The sequence below is a fragment of the Hyperolius riggenbachi genome, chromosome 9 (assembly GCF_040937935.1).
Source record: "Hyperolius riggenbachi isolate aHypRig1 chromosome 9, aHypRig1.pri, whole genome shotgun sequence".
NCBI lineage: Eukaryota > Metazoa > Chordata > Amphibia > Anura > Hyperoliidae > Hyperolius > Hyperolius riggenbachi.
Genome location: NC_090654.1, coordinates 178,412,610 through 178,426,502, shown reverse-complemented (window position 1 = coordinate 178,426,502; position 13,893 = coordinate 178,412,610). Strand labels below are relative to the sequence as shown.

Here is a 13,893-nt window from a genome sequence, read left to right as displayed (position 1 = left end):
GGTTAGATAAAAAGCACTCAGTGGGCCACAGGTTAGGTACAAAACATTCAGTGGGCCACAGGTTAGATAAAAAGCATTCAGTGGGCCACAGGTTAGGTACAAAGCATTCAGTGGGCCACAGGTGAGATACAAAGCATTCAGTCGGCCACAAGTGAGATACAAAGCATTCAGTGGGCCAGAGTTGAGGTACAAAGCATTCAGTGGAACACAGGTTAGGTAAAAAGCATTCAGTGGGCCACAGATGAGATACAAAGCATTTAGTGGGCCACAGGTGAGGTACAAAGCATTCAGTGGGCCAGAGGTGATGTACAAAGCATTCAGTGGGCCACAGGTGAGGTACAAAGCATTCAGTGGGCCTCAGGTGACATACAAAGCATAAACATGGCACACAGGTGAGCTACAAATCATACAGTGAGCCACAGTGTACACTTACAAATCTTGTCTTTGGTGGATGCACTGTACTCAGGATACTGCTCAAAGAAGTGCTTGCAGATTTCCTCCCAAGCGCGGCTCTTGCAGAAGTTGTTGCTATAATCCGCACAGGTGCTGCCCCATACTGCTGGGTGAGCATGGATCTGCTCTACAAGCTCACCCAGCTCCACCGTGTGCTCCACTGCAGTCTCCATTGCTGTCATTCCCTTAGCCTGTGCTATTTCCTCTCGCAATTTATTGTGGTTCCTTGTGCCTCTTTCCTGTTTATACCCCTGCTCCAGATGCCTTTACAGGCTTTTGAGTGGCTTTCAGTGGCTTTCGCTTGCTTTTAAACGCCACGCCACCAGTCACAACCGACTTCCAGAAGCTGCATGTTGCTTTCGATACTAGACGCTACGCCGAGATCAACCGCCAGACTTTAATGAAAGCCAGCTCTAAACGCTCCCATTCACTTGAATGGGACGGCGGTAGATCCCAAAAAACGTTGCGTCCGAAACGCTGCGTTTAACGCCGCAAAAGCGTCCGTCTGAACCAGCCCTTATGTATTGATGAGGTTTGCATCCCCATTTGAAAGAATGTCACTAACTTTCTATTCTTAAAGTTTCCTTTTTTCTGCTGGACAGGGAGGTGGTGGTGGTGATGCGGGTGGACAGTAAAAAAATGGACCCTTGTTGAATGCATTGGCGCAAGTTATTTAACTCACTAATCTTGCAGCAATCCTTCCTATAACCTGATATGACCCATAGAAGGGTTACAGATATTTATCACCTAAAAGCAGACCTTTTAATCACTTCAGACCAAGTTTGTAGGATTTGCGGAGTTCTCCTTAGTTCTGTAGCCCCGGAGAACCTTAATGACACAGAGCTTGTGCCTTCTAGTGCCTAAAGGGAAATCTAGATCTAACTGTACTTAATACACCTGTGAGTTTTTGAATGTCTAATTTAATCCTCAGCAGAGAAAAAAAGGACATTTTGTAGCGCTTGGGCATATGACGCTTTGCTGTGAAGTGTTGACTGTTCACAAAGCCCTGCACCTGAAATCTTCCTCAGCCAGCAGTGTAATCACCTCCTGCCAGACAGACACTATTTCCAGATGTTATGGTCGTCAGGAGGTTCCTGTGTAATATCCCCAATTTCCTTTTTATAGCAGCTGTTATTCAGAAAATATCACCTCTTCTCAGTATAAATTGGAAGGAACCGTATGATGTCCTGGAAGAGCCTGTCCTATGGATTAGTCGCCCCTGCCGTGATAATGTGGCTCATTTTGTTCTAAAACATATTTTTATTTATCATCATATACAATTATGCTGCTGCCTTCATCTGGGCAGCAGTGGAAGAGGCATGAGGGATGAAGGCTGTCTGGTCCAGAATAGCAGATAAATCTGAACTTTCTAAGCGCTTGTTTACACAGCTACTTCTCAGCTGTGACTGCACTGCATGCGTGTTGCGTTGTTTTTTTTTTCAAACGCAACGTGTTCTGTTCTGCTGCATTTAAAGTGAACCGAGCACCTTTTTAGCACTCAGGACATTTCTATAGCACATGAAAAATGCATTCCAACAATCTGTTTCATTATTACAATAAACTTTCATTTTACCTTGTATTTTACAATAAAAGTAGTTTTATTAGCCTGTTTCAGCATCCTGACCATCAGCAGAGATCTCAGGAAGAATTGTTTTATTGAGCTAATTACCCAGAAGAAAACAATACCTTTTCATCAACAAAGGGGGTGGGTAATTAGGACTGTTTCTTCAAAGACATTGTGTGTGTCAAACAGTCATAATTACACACCCCCTTTTGTTGATGAAAAGCTATAGTTTACTTTTGGGCAGGGGCGTTTCTAGGGTCCCTGGAGATCAGTGGCACCTGTGGGCACCAGGAGGGGAGGTGCGTCGCGGCAAAAAATGGGCGTGGCCATGCGGTGAGTGGGCGTGGCCATGGGTGGGGCCAAATGTACATGAACTTAGCAGCGGTGTAAGCTACGGATAACGGGCCTGCCCATCGAAATATTGGACGGAGCCCCCTGTCCTTTATTTCGATCATTTACAATCAGTATAGGCATAGATCAAAGATGTATACGCACATACAATTTTGATTGGTCAATCACTGACCCCCAATTTCCCACCCCCGTGCAGTAAGTGGGCCAACAGACAATGAATTTTATGAACAGAGCTAAAATTGGCTAATCAAAATTGTATGTGTGTACCAGGCTTTACAGCTAATACTGTACATACTGAAAGTAGCAGGGATCAGCATACAATACAGCTGGTTTACAATCAATAAAGGCACAGAGTAACACCTTACACTGTACACACTGGAGGTAAATCAGCACACAGTGCAAGCACTAGAGAACAGCGTATACTGTACATACTGTAGGCAGCAGAATTCAGCACACTGCAGCTAGCGTGCCAAAAATATGACGATCACGTTGTGTGGCGTGCTTATCGCGCCGCACCAAAAAATGGGTGGGCCATGGACCAGAATATAGGTGTGGTAACGGGTGGAGACAAATTTACATGAACCTAGCAATGGTGGGACATCAGATTAGGACAGTGGTGGCGAACCTTTTGGAGGCCGAGTGCCCAAACTGCAACCCAAAAGTCACTTACCGGTATCTATCGCAAAGTGGCAACAGCAATTTAAACTAAATACTGTACAAACGTTTTAACTCATACATGAACATTATGGAAAATCCAAGTTGAAAATAAACTGTGAAGATAAACAATTTCATCCATCCTACTCCTGAAAAATGTATTCAATTTTTTAGAACCTCCCAGTTTTATTTTCTGTTTTAAAACGCTAAAAAAGTAGGTTTAATGCTATTGTCTCATTTGATAAGGATTCAGCTTTTCCCATAGTCTCGCAGTTAGCAATCATGTGACCCCCAACAAGACATATTCAGCAATCATGAGGCCCCCAACAAATCAGGAGGCCCCCAACAAGACAAATTCAGCAATCATGAGGCCTCCAACAAATCATGAGGCCCCCAACAAGACAAATTCAGCAATCATGAGGCCCCCAACAAGACAAATTCAGCAATCATGAGGCCCCCAACAAATCATAAGGCTCCCAACAAGACACATTCAGCAGTCATGAGGCACATAAATAGACAGCATTTCACATAAATAGGCAGAATGCCCCCTTAATATGGTAGCCCCCCCAAGTTAGGTAGTGAGTGACAGGGACCCCCAGGTTAGCTAGTGAGTGACAGGCGCCTCCAGTTAGGTAGTGAGTGACAGGGACCCCGATAGTGAGTGACAGGGAGCACCTTTAGGTAGTGAGTGAGTGCCAGGGAGCCCCTTTAGGCAGTGAGTGAGTGCCAGGAAGCCCCTTTAGGCAGTGAGTGAGTGCCAGGAAGCCCCTTTAGGCAGTGAGTGAGTGCCAGGAAGCCCCTTTAGGCAGTGAGTGAGTGCCAGGGAGCCCCTTTAGGCAGTGAGTGAGTGCCAGGGAGCCCCTTTAGGCAGTGAGTGAGTGACAGGGAGCCCCTTTAGGCAGTGAGTGAGTGACAGGGAGCCCCTTTAGGCAGTGAGTGAGTGACAGGGAGCCCCTTTAGGCAGTGAGTGAGTGACAGGGAGCCCCTTTAGGCAGTGAGTGAGTGACAGGGAGCCCCTTTAGGCAGTGTGTGAGTGACAGGGAGCCCCTTTAGGGAGTGAGTGAGTGACAGGGAGGCCCTTTAGGGAGTGAGTGAGTGACAGGGAGGCCCTTTAGGGAGTGAGTGAGTGCCAGGGAGCCCCTTTAGTGAGTGAGTGCGTGCCAGGGAGCCCCTTTAGTGAGTGAGTGCGTGCCAGGGAGCCCCTTTAGTGAGTGAGTGCGTGCCAGGGAGCCCCTTTAGTGAGTGAGTGCGTGCCAGGGAGCCCCTTTAGGGAGTGGGTGCGTGCCAGGGAGCCCCTTTAGGGAGTGGGTGCGTGCCAGGGGAGCCCCTTTAGGGAGTGAGTGAGTGCCAGGGGAGCCCCTTTAGGGAGTGAGTGAGTGCCAGGGGAGCCCCTTTAGGGAGTGAGTGAGTGCCAGGGAGCCCCTTTAGGGAGTGAGTGAGTGACAGGGAGCCCCTTTAGGGAGTGAGTGAGTGACAGGGAGCCCCTTTAGGGAGTGAGTGAGTGACAGGGAGCCCCTTTAGGGAGTGAGTGAGTGCCAGGGAGCCCCTTTAGGGAGTGAGTGAGTGCCAGGGAGCCCCTTTAGGGAGTGAGTGCGTGCCAGGGAGCCCCTTTAGGGAGTGAGTGAGTGACAGGGAGCCCCTTTAGGGAGTGAGTGAGTGACAGGGAGCCCCTTTAGGGAGTGAGTGAGTGCCAGGGAGCCCCTTTAGGGAGTGAGTGAGTGCCAGGGAGCCCCTTTAGTGAGTGAGTGAGTGAGTGAGTGACAGGGAGGCCCCCTCTCTAGCCGCCGCCGCCGCCGCTCCCCCCCTACCTCTCAGCAGACCTCAGGATCAGCGGCGACCCGACCAGATGTACGAGCGGGCGCTGGACGCACCCGCTCGATATGCGGAAGTGATGTCACTTCCGCATATCAGTGCGGGCGCTGGGTCCTAGCGCCCGCACGATTGGTCGCCGGCTCGCCGCCTGATCCTGAGGTCTGAGACGCGGCGGCGGCTGGAGGGAGCCACTGACAGAGGGGGCAGCGGCGGCCGGGAGATCCGTGGCACCCCAGGAAAGATTGGGGGCACGTGCCCCCCTAAAACAGGGCTAGCGACGCCCCTGCTTTTGGGTAATTAGCTCAATAAAACAATTAGCTTCCTGAGATTTCTGTGGACGATTCGGCTGCTGAAACAGGCTAATAAAACTACTTTGATTGTAAAATACAAGGTAAAATGAAAGTTAATTTTAATAATGAAATGATTGTTGGCATGCATTTTTCATGTGCTATAGAAATATCCTGAGTGCTAAAAGGTGCTCGGTTCACTTTAAAACGTGTAAATGCTTTATGACTGCACTAGAGACACAGCACAACTGCAGTAGTTATGTAGTGTGTTTGTGAATTTAGAGTGCAGTGTATTTGCTTTGCTGTTGTGTACACTCTTCCTAATTGTGGTAAAGTTTAAAGATGAACTGTAACCAAGGATTGAACTTCATTCTAATAAGCAGCGAATATCCCCTTTCCCATGAGAAATCTTAACATTTTCTTGAATAGCTCATCAGGAATTTTTTCATGGCTGATATTGTGGTGAGACCCCTCCCACAGTGTGATGTCAGGACCTAGGTCCTGACATCGCACTGTGGGAACCTTGTTGCATCGATGGAAATAACGTCTGTTTCCAACTTACAAGCAACCAGTAGCTCCCTCTGTGCATATATCTATAAAAAACACAACCTTTTAGCCTAGAGCATTGTTAGCAGGTGTGGTTATAGATAATGGCAGTTGGAGCTGTCTGGTTTTTACATGGCTGCCAGTAGTAGATGATTACATGCAGGCTGAATATGGATCAAACCATATTAGCAAATTACATGGCAAATGTCAATCATTTTTTGATCTCTCTTCTATTTTCTAACTTCTCACTTTGCAATGCAGGGATTTATTTTTTCCCCTTTTCGCTAAAATTCCTCTTTAAAGAGAATCTGTATTGTTAAAATCGCTCAAAAGTAAACATACCAGTGCGTTAGGGGACATCTCCTATTACCCTCTGTCACAATTTCGCCGCTCCTCGCCGCATTAAAAGTGGTTAAAAACAGTTTTAAAAAGTTTGTTTGTAAACAAACAAAATGGCCACCAAAACAGGAAGTAGGTTGATGTACAGTATGTCCACACATAGAAAATACATCCATACATAAGCAGGCTGTATACAGCATTCCTTTTGAATCTCAAGAGATCATTTGTGTGTTTCTTTCCCCCCATGCACTGAAGTTTCAGGCTGCTCTTTTCTTCTTGCAAACAGCTTTGCCCTTGTTTGTAATTCCTCAGTATGTGAAAGCCCAGCCAGCTCAGAGGACGATTTATCCAGCTGATTAGAGCAGCTTCTCTCTTCTCTCTTATCTAAATAACACACAGGCAGTGTGCATAGAGGGGCCAGAAAGGGTGAGTTCATAGCAGAACCACAACACTGAAGAACTTGGCAGCCTTCCAGACACAGGCCGACAAGTCTGACAGGGGAAAGATACATTGATTTATTACAGAGACTGTCATAGTAGAAAGTGCTGCAGTTAGCCAGAACACATTAGAATAGCTTTTGGAACATGTAGGATGATAAAAAACAGGATGCAATTTTTGTTACGGAGTCTCTTTAACAAGTAATTGCAGTTAAAACAAACAACACACCCTTTTCTAACTATGGTACTATAGGAAATGGCAAGGATGGGGCAGACCTTCATTAAAGTGATCAGAGTTCTCTAGCTCGTAGGCTCATAAATGTCTAAGGTGTACTCCAGGGGGTATGTCTGATGGGTTCAGGGGATATTTGAGCTTGATAAAGATAATAAGATAAAAGAGCATACATTTATGGTAGTTGTTTAAAACGATTAATCATTCATAAACAAAACTGAGTACCAGTGTGCACTTTATCAAATCAAACACAGTAGGGAATGCTCTGCAATTAGTTATCCACAGTTGAGGTATACTACTAATAAATACATATGTGTCAAGGGATGCTTGAGATAATCTTACCTATTCCAGGGGTACTTAGCAAGCACAGGCTTATTATAAGGTGATAAACGATAGTATTGTTCAGAATTACTCACGCAGCATCTAAGAGATAAGATGACTATCTGAAACAGTTGGCAAATAAAGGTAACAATTTCCTAGCTGGACAGACTCCTTTCTTGAAACCGGAGATGGTAGTGAGATGCAAATAATTTTCAGTTGCATTTAAATTTCATGTAAATCAATGACTATTCATGGAAATTGGACCAATCAAAATTGACTGGATGTTATTCTGATTCATCCAAATGCAAGCTGCATACGTTTTATATGAAATGTATATGCAAGAGGAAATGATTTGCATCTTGTTGATCATCTGCTCCTAAAAATCCTTTTACTAAAGTTTGCCCTCTAGTGGTTGAAATACTGTGAGACATGTTTTCTATAATCAAGGTATTCAGTAGCTTTAGTAGGGCCAAGTGGATGGAGGACCTACTTTGTGTAGCAGGATGTGAGAGTTGTGCTGACTTGACACCCGACCATTGGCAGCTACTTCCGTTACAGTCAGTGTCTCACCTGTATACAGATTGTGGATTTAGGCTTAAGTGACACCCACAGTGATATAGAACTGGGATTTATGGGCGAGCCATTACTTCCCCTTAAAATAAAAAAAATGTTGTTGCCAGTTACCATGCATTGGGGCGATAAGTCGTTCCACTCTGAAACTTTTGTTGATTCTGGTGCTGCTGGTAACTTTATTGATACAGCCTTTGCCTTTAATCTAGGTATTCCTGTCATCTATTTGCAGGACAAGCTCACAGCCATTGATGACACTCATTTACAAACGAAACAACCCATTTCTATTACACCTGAAGTCTCGTTGCAGGTTGGGGCTATGCACTTTGAGAAGATCCAGTTTTATATGCTCAGGATGCCATCCAGTCCATTGGTATTAGGCCTGCCTTGGTTGCAGATTCACAACCCCCACATAGATTGGTGTTCAGAACAACTTACCAGTTGGTCACATCACTGTCAGGGGATATGTTTAAGGAGTGTTCCTCTTCTAACTCTAGGGGTAAAACAGATTGACTTACCACAACCATATCTAGATTTCGCTGATGTTTTCTCGCCTCATCAGCTGATAAGTTACGACCTCATAGACCTTATGACTGTCCCATTGACTTGTTACCTGGCACCATGCCCCCGCGAGGTCATCTTTATAATCTGCTTCTAAAAATCCTTTTACTAAAGTTTGCCCTCTAGTGGTTGAAATACTGGGAGACATGTTTTCTATGACCAAGGTATTTAGTAGCTTTAGTAGGACCAAGTGGATGGAGGACCTAGTTTGTGTAGCAGGATATGAGAGTTGTGCTGACTTGACACCCGACCATTGGCAGCTACTTCCATTACAGTCAGTGTCTCACCTGTATATGGATTTTGGATTTAGGCTTAAGTTCCAGTTCATGGTTAACGATTAGGTATGTAGGAAGTTTTGGCTAAATTAAAATGTGAATGTATTATAATGTGTTTACGTAAACACAGCAGGTTTTACAAAGAAAAACAAACTTCTGAATGTGCTATGAACATTCAGGACAAATAAATTGTAGACCTTTAGACTGAAGACTGGTAGCCCAAGAAGGTAACAAAGAACAAGGAATAATCAACCAGCAAATCCCAAATAACCAAGAACAGCTGGTGCTGCTAGACATACATGTCACAATAGCACAATGAAACACAAACAAAAAATGACACCCACAGTGATATAAAACTGGTATTTATTAAAGCAAATAAGAAGGAGCAGCTGCCCTTATTAAACCCCAAGAACTCAGGAAGCATATTGTGGCCTTGATAAGAGACACATAGGCCCTTATTCAGTTCACTAGGTGAGATTTTCAAACTTTATAAATAAAATAACTCACCAGCATGCAAGAAAATACTCAGAATAATTTTGACAGTACAACAAGTCCTGGTGTAACAAACTTTCCTGGTGTGGTCGATGCAGGTTGCTCAGATAGTGTGGAGCAGCTGGAGGAAGCTTCCCTTTCCTCTTCGGTCAAAGGCATCCCCGGATCCCCTGTAGACGTGAATCTGCATGATGGCATCTCAGGCTCCCCTGTAGAAGCGGGTCGGCGTGTTGTTTCTGGCAGGACGCGCGCAGCTCAGAGCTGCCTTTATAGGCTGAGGAGGCGTGTCTGATGGGGTGTCAGCTGTGATGTCATTAGCTGACACCTTTTTGCAGGAGGTGCTGACAATTCTAGGGGCTGGGATTTTGCTCTGCCTCCTGGGTACTTAAGACCAGAGTATTCACTTGCTCGTTGGCCTTGATACTAATCAGTTCGCTGGTTCTTGGCCCTAGCTAGTGAGAAATTGAGAGCTACATTTCATATATTGCGCATCAGTGCGATATATATGTACTCTAGTCAGTCAGTCTTATTATTTTGTAGTGTTATATATTTGTAACATTATCATATCGTAATATTGTATATTATCTGTGTACCGACCTTTTGCCTTCCTCTTGATCTCGCTTTTGCCTAGCCCTTCTGTACCACTGCCATCTGATATATGTGTATGACTCAGCCTGTCCCTGACTTTGCTACTGTTTGATCCTTCTAATACAACTGACATCTGACTTATGTGTATGACCGTGCCTGTTAATTGACTATGATCTTGCCTAACTCTATTGTACTTCACTCATCTGCTCTTGTGAACGACTTTGGCCTGACCCTGACTATGCCTTTCTCACTAAAACTGAGATTTACACTAGTTAAGCTAGAGTAGGAGGAGAAGAAAGAGAAGAGCGAGCGAGATGAAGAGGTCATCATTTGGGAAAATGAGCTTGTTGTGCTGTGTAAGGAGTCTGGCAGTGAGTGCGGAGGGGGAGGCAGGAGAGCTGCAGTGTTTCATTTGACTTTCACAGCAGAAGGGAGGAGGTGGCACTGGTGTCCTGACTGAGGAGGATGGCCCACTGGCTGAGGGTGAGCAGTTTGTTTGTCACAGACTCGCAGCCAGCCGGCCAATGTGTTATTGTTTTGAGCTGCAGCATGTCATGTCTCAAGTTGTTGCATATGCTGCCTTGCTGACTGAGAACATTAAATGAAGCAGAGTAAATGGTCAGGTGCTGTGCAATCATTCCACATTGGGAAGGGGGGAGGTGTAAGTAGGGGGGCACAACCTCACAAGTTTGCCTCGGGCAGCAAAAAGTGTAGAACCGGCCCTGAGCAGTAATTTTGCCATGTGGAGACAGCCCATGGCACTAGTACTGTGAGCTATGCTATAAGAGATACCCTACTGTGACCCACAGTACTGGAGCTACTACAGTACAGCAGGTCACGCTAATGGCATAACTCGCGGTACACTGACTTTGGTAGTGCCAGTAATATTGGTGTGCACGGTCTCCGCATGGCGATATTACTGCTGGTTAATGCATAAGGCCCAAAGTCTTGGAAGCATGCAAGCGCAGTGGCCAGCTAAGGATTCCACTCACTTCTTATGTCACTTCATAGTCCATCTGTGTCTGGATTAGATGTCAGTAGTTACTGCTTTTTTTAAGTTACACCTGCACCATATTATTGGTGGCTATCTCCTTCTCTGCTCACTCACCACTCTACTCACTGATACCACGCCTCCCTACTACCTGACAGTTTATATAATTGCTGTCAGTCCTTTAGTACTCTAGTTTGGTGGCGGGGCTTCGGATGGTAACAAAGTAGTAATACCATGCCCAACATATGGACAGTGTCAATGCAGTGCCTTTGAGGTGTATCCACTAAATATAGATCAAACTAGCTTGTATATATTGAGTTATACAACCCCTACGTTGCTTGTATAATGCACGTTATGCTAGTTCCGTGAAGTGCACTTCACAAGCAACGTACATGTTGTATGTATGATGTGAGTCACACAAAGGCCTCAATTCATAAAGCATTACCGCTTGCGTTAATGCTGAAAACAGCAGACTTTCCTGAGCACTTAGCAATGTGTCAATTTATAAAGGCTGTTACCGTATGAAAAGCTGACATTACCGACCAGGGAGATAAATTACCGACTTGGTTGTAGTTACCTCCAACACATGTCAGTAAATTGTCAGCAAATGTCAATTTATAAAGCCTTCAACAAGCGGTAAGCCTGACGATAGTTACTGACCCCTCTGGTGAGGTCTTAACAAGTTACCGACACCTCTGGGGAGGTGTTAACAATGCAAAGTGCAGGGAGCCGAAGTCTGTGTGAGTCATCTGTACATAGAGCAGTCTGTGTGAGTCATCTGTGTAAGTCATCTGTGTGAGTCCTCTGTGTGAGTCATCTGGGCAGGCAGGGAAAGTCTGTGTGAGTTGTCTGTGCAAGTCATCTGTGCGAGTCATCTGTGCAGGCAGGGAAAGTCTGTGTGAGTCATCTGTATGAGTCATCTGTGCGAGTCATCTGTGCAGGGCGAAAGAGAGATCTCGCCACACTGCTCTACTCTACCGCTCAATTGGCTGCGGTAATTTACCGACCTTCAATGGCAGCTGGGGAAATCTCTATGAATTAGCACACAGACCGGGAAAATACAGAGTGCATTATTTTCCCGACCGATTTTTTTTTATTGCACTGCTTTTTATGAATCGAGGCCAAACTGTGTAATTTGTGCTTCTTACATGTGTTAAGTAGTTTGCATAATGTCTGGTGAAATGTATGTGCACTGTTTGCACACAGAAGTTGTACTGATACTTAGTGAATGCAGCCCTATGGGTTTTGCCTTGGAGCGAGGAGATGTGGAATGAGCAGGCATTAGGACATCACAGATGAGGAGATCAGCACCACTCAATTAGGGCAAAAGGAACTATAGCACTGCAAGATACCTTATTTCAGATTTAAAGGGAACCTGAAGCGAGTAAAATTATTTAGAATAAACACACGACGTAGCTGCAAATGAATATTACATACTAACCTCACCGTCAGTTCCTCTCAGAAGCTCACCATTTTCTTCTTACAATGATCCCTTCCAGTTCTGACAATATTTTGTCAGAACTGAAATATACCAGTTGCTGTCAGTTACATATCAGCAGCTGTCAGTTACAACTGAATGTGCAAGGTAATGTCCATGTTTCCCTATGGCTCAAGTGGGTGATATTACAGTTTAACCTTGTGCTGACCAGAAAGCTGTTATGGGGTAGTGGCCATTTTTAAAATGGAGGACAGAGAATTCCAGTGATCACAGTGGACAAATGAGACGCAGGAGACGAGAAAGAGATTGAGGAGCAGACTACACAGGAGGTAAGTATGACCTGTGTATGGTAATTTTGACTTTTTATTTTCAGTTCAGGTTCTCTTTAAATGCAAGACCATCATCTATGTGATAGCTGTAAGATACACATTTCAAGCTGATTTTTGGATTTGCTCTCTTTCTTTTAGGGTGGAGCATTTGTTGAAATTTTTAGCGCCCAAGGAAAAGATCCTGTGGCCAAATGGAAACTCTCTGGAAGCCCATCAGCCATCTGGAAAGTAAGGAAGCTCTTCACTAAGTTAGCCAATCAGCAAAATAAATAAATGCATAATGATCACATTATCACAACTGTATGTCTTTTTCTCATCACTTAAAATACCTCTTATTAAAACTATAAACCTGCAAGAGAAATGGCCTAGAGCATTTTAGAGTATGATAAAAAAGGGCAGCTTTTATAACATTTCATTATATGTCTACTTTTAAAGAGACACTGAAGCGGAAAAAAAATTATGATATTATGATTTGTATGTGTAGTAAAGCTAAGAAATAAAACATTAAGATCAGATACATCAGTCTAATTGTTTCCAGTACAGGAAGAGTTAAGAAACTCCAGTTGTTATCTCTATGCAGAAAAGCAATTAAGCTCTGCGACTTTCAAAGTCGTGGAGAGGGCTGTTATCTGACTTTTATTATCTCAAGTGTTATTGAACTATTTACTTTTTCTCTGCCAGAGGAGAGGTCATTAAGTCACAGACTGCTTTGAAAGAATAATTTTGAATGCTGAGTGGTGTGTAATCTGCACATATTAGAGAATGATGCAATGTTAGAAAAAACACTATATACCTGAAAATAAAAATATGAGAATATTTTCTTTGCTGCTAATCTTCTAGTAATTATTCATAGTACACAACCAATTCATTATATCATATATTTTTTTTCGCTTAAGTGTCTCTTTAAGTCCACTTTAAAAAGGACCACAAGAGTGGTTATATAGGTTGCTCTAGGCAGAGGGGTAAGGTAGTTGCATTGAATGAGATCCTTCACCTCATGCCTGGTTGTCTCCGCCGGTAGTCTGCACTCCGGCAAGTTAAAAGTAGCTGATCTGGATGCAACACTAGATGGGTCTCAGCTGAGGTGACTAGTCAGGTCCACCTCTGCCATTAATTTAGCATGTGTCCTGCAGCTCCCAATTACCATCGGCACTCAATTGAATGATCTGCCTGGCAGATCTACTCCTCTGAGCCTTGACTAACAGCATTCTTTTTCTTAAGTGTGACCTAAAATGTTTTGGTTTTAATTTTCACTTAAAGGACAACTGAAATGAGAAGAATATGGAGGCTGCCATATTTTTTCTCCCTTTAAACAATACCAGTTGCCTGACAGCCCTGCTAATCTACTTGTCTGCAGTAGTGTCTGAATAACACCAGAAACAAGCATGCAGCTAACCTTGTCAGATCTGACAATAATGTCAGAAACACCTGATATGCTGCATGCTTGTTCAGGGTTTATTAATAAACGTATTTGAGGCAGAGGACTCAGCAGGACTTCAAGGCAACTGGTATTGCTTAAGAGGAAATAAATATGGCAGCTTTCATATCCGTCTCGCTTAAGTTGTCCTAGGTTTTAAGACTAGATCAGGGCTGGATTTACCATAAGGCACTGTAGGCACGTGCCTACAGACGCTTGATGGTGGAAAGGCAGCT

General features: G+C 44.3%; 1 protein-coding gene across 2 annotated transcripts in view; it reads left to right on the top strand.

Annotated features, from left to right (window-relative positions):
- CFAP20DC (CFAP20 domain containing) overlaps positions 1 to 13,893 on the top strand; it is a 498,588-nt gene that overhangs the window by 41,759 nt on the left and 442,936 nt on the right. For both annotated transcript variants that reach the window (XM_068253759.1, XM_068253760.1), the window contains one exon: positions 12,379 to 12,468. In XM_068253759.1, the coding sequence (XP_068109860.1) occupies positions 12,379 to 12,468 (90 nt within the window). The remainder of the gene's footprint in view (positions 1 to 12,378; positions 12,469 to 13,893) is intronic.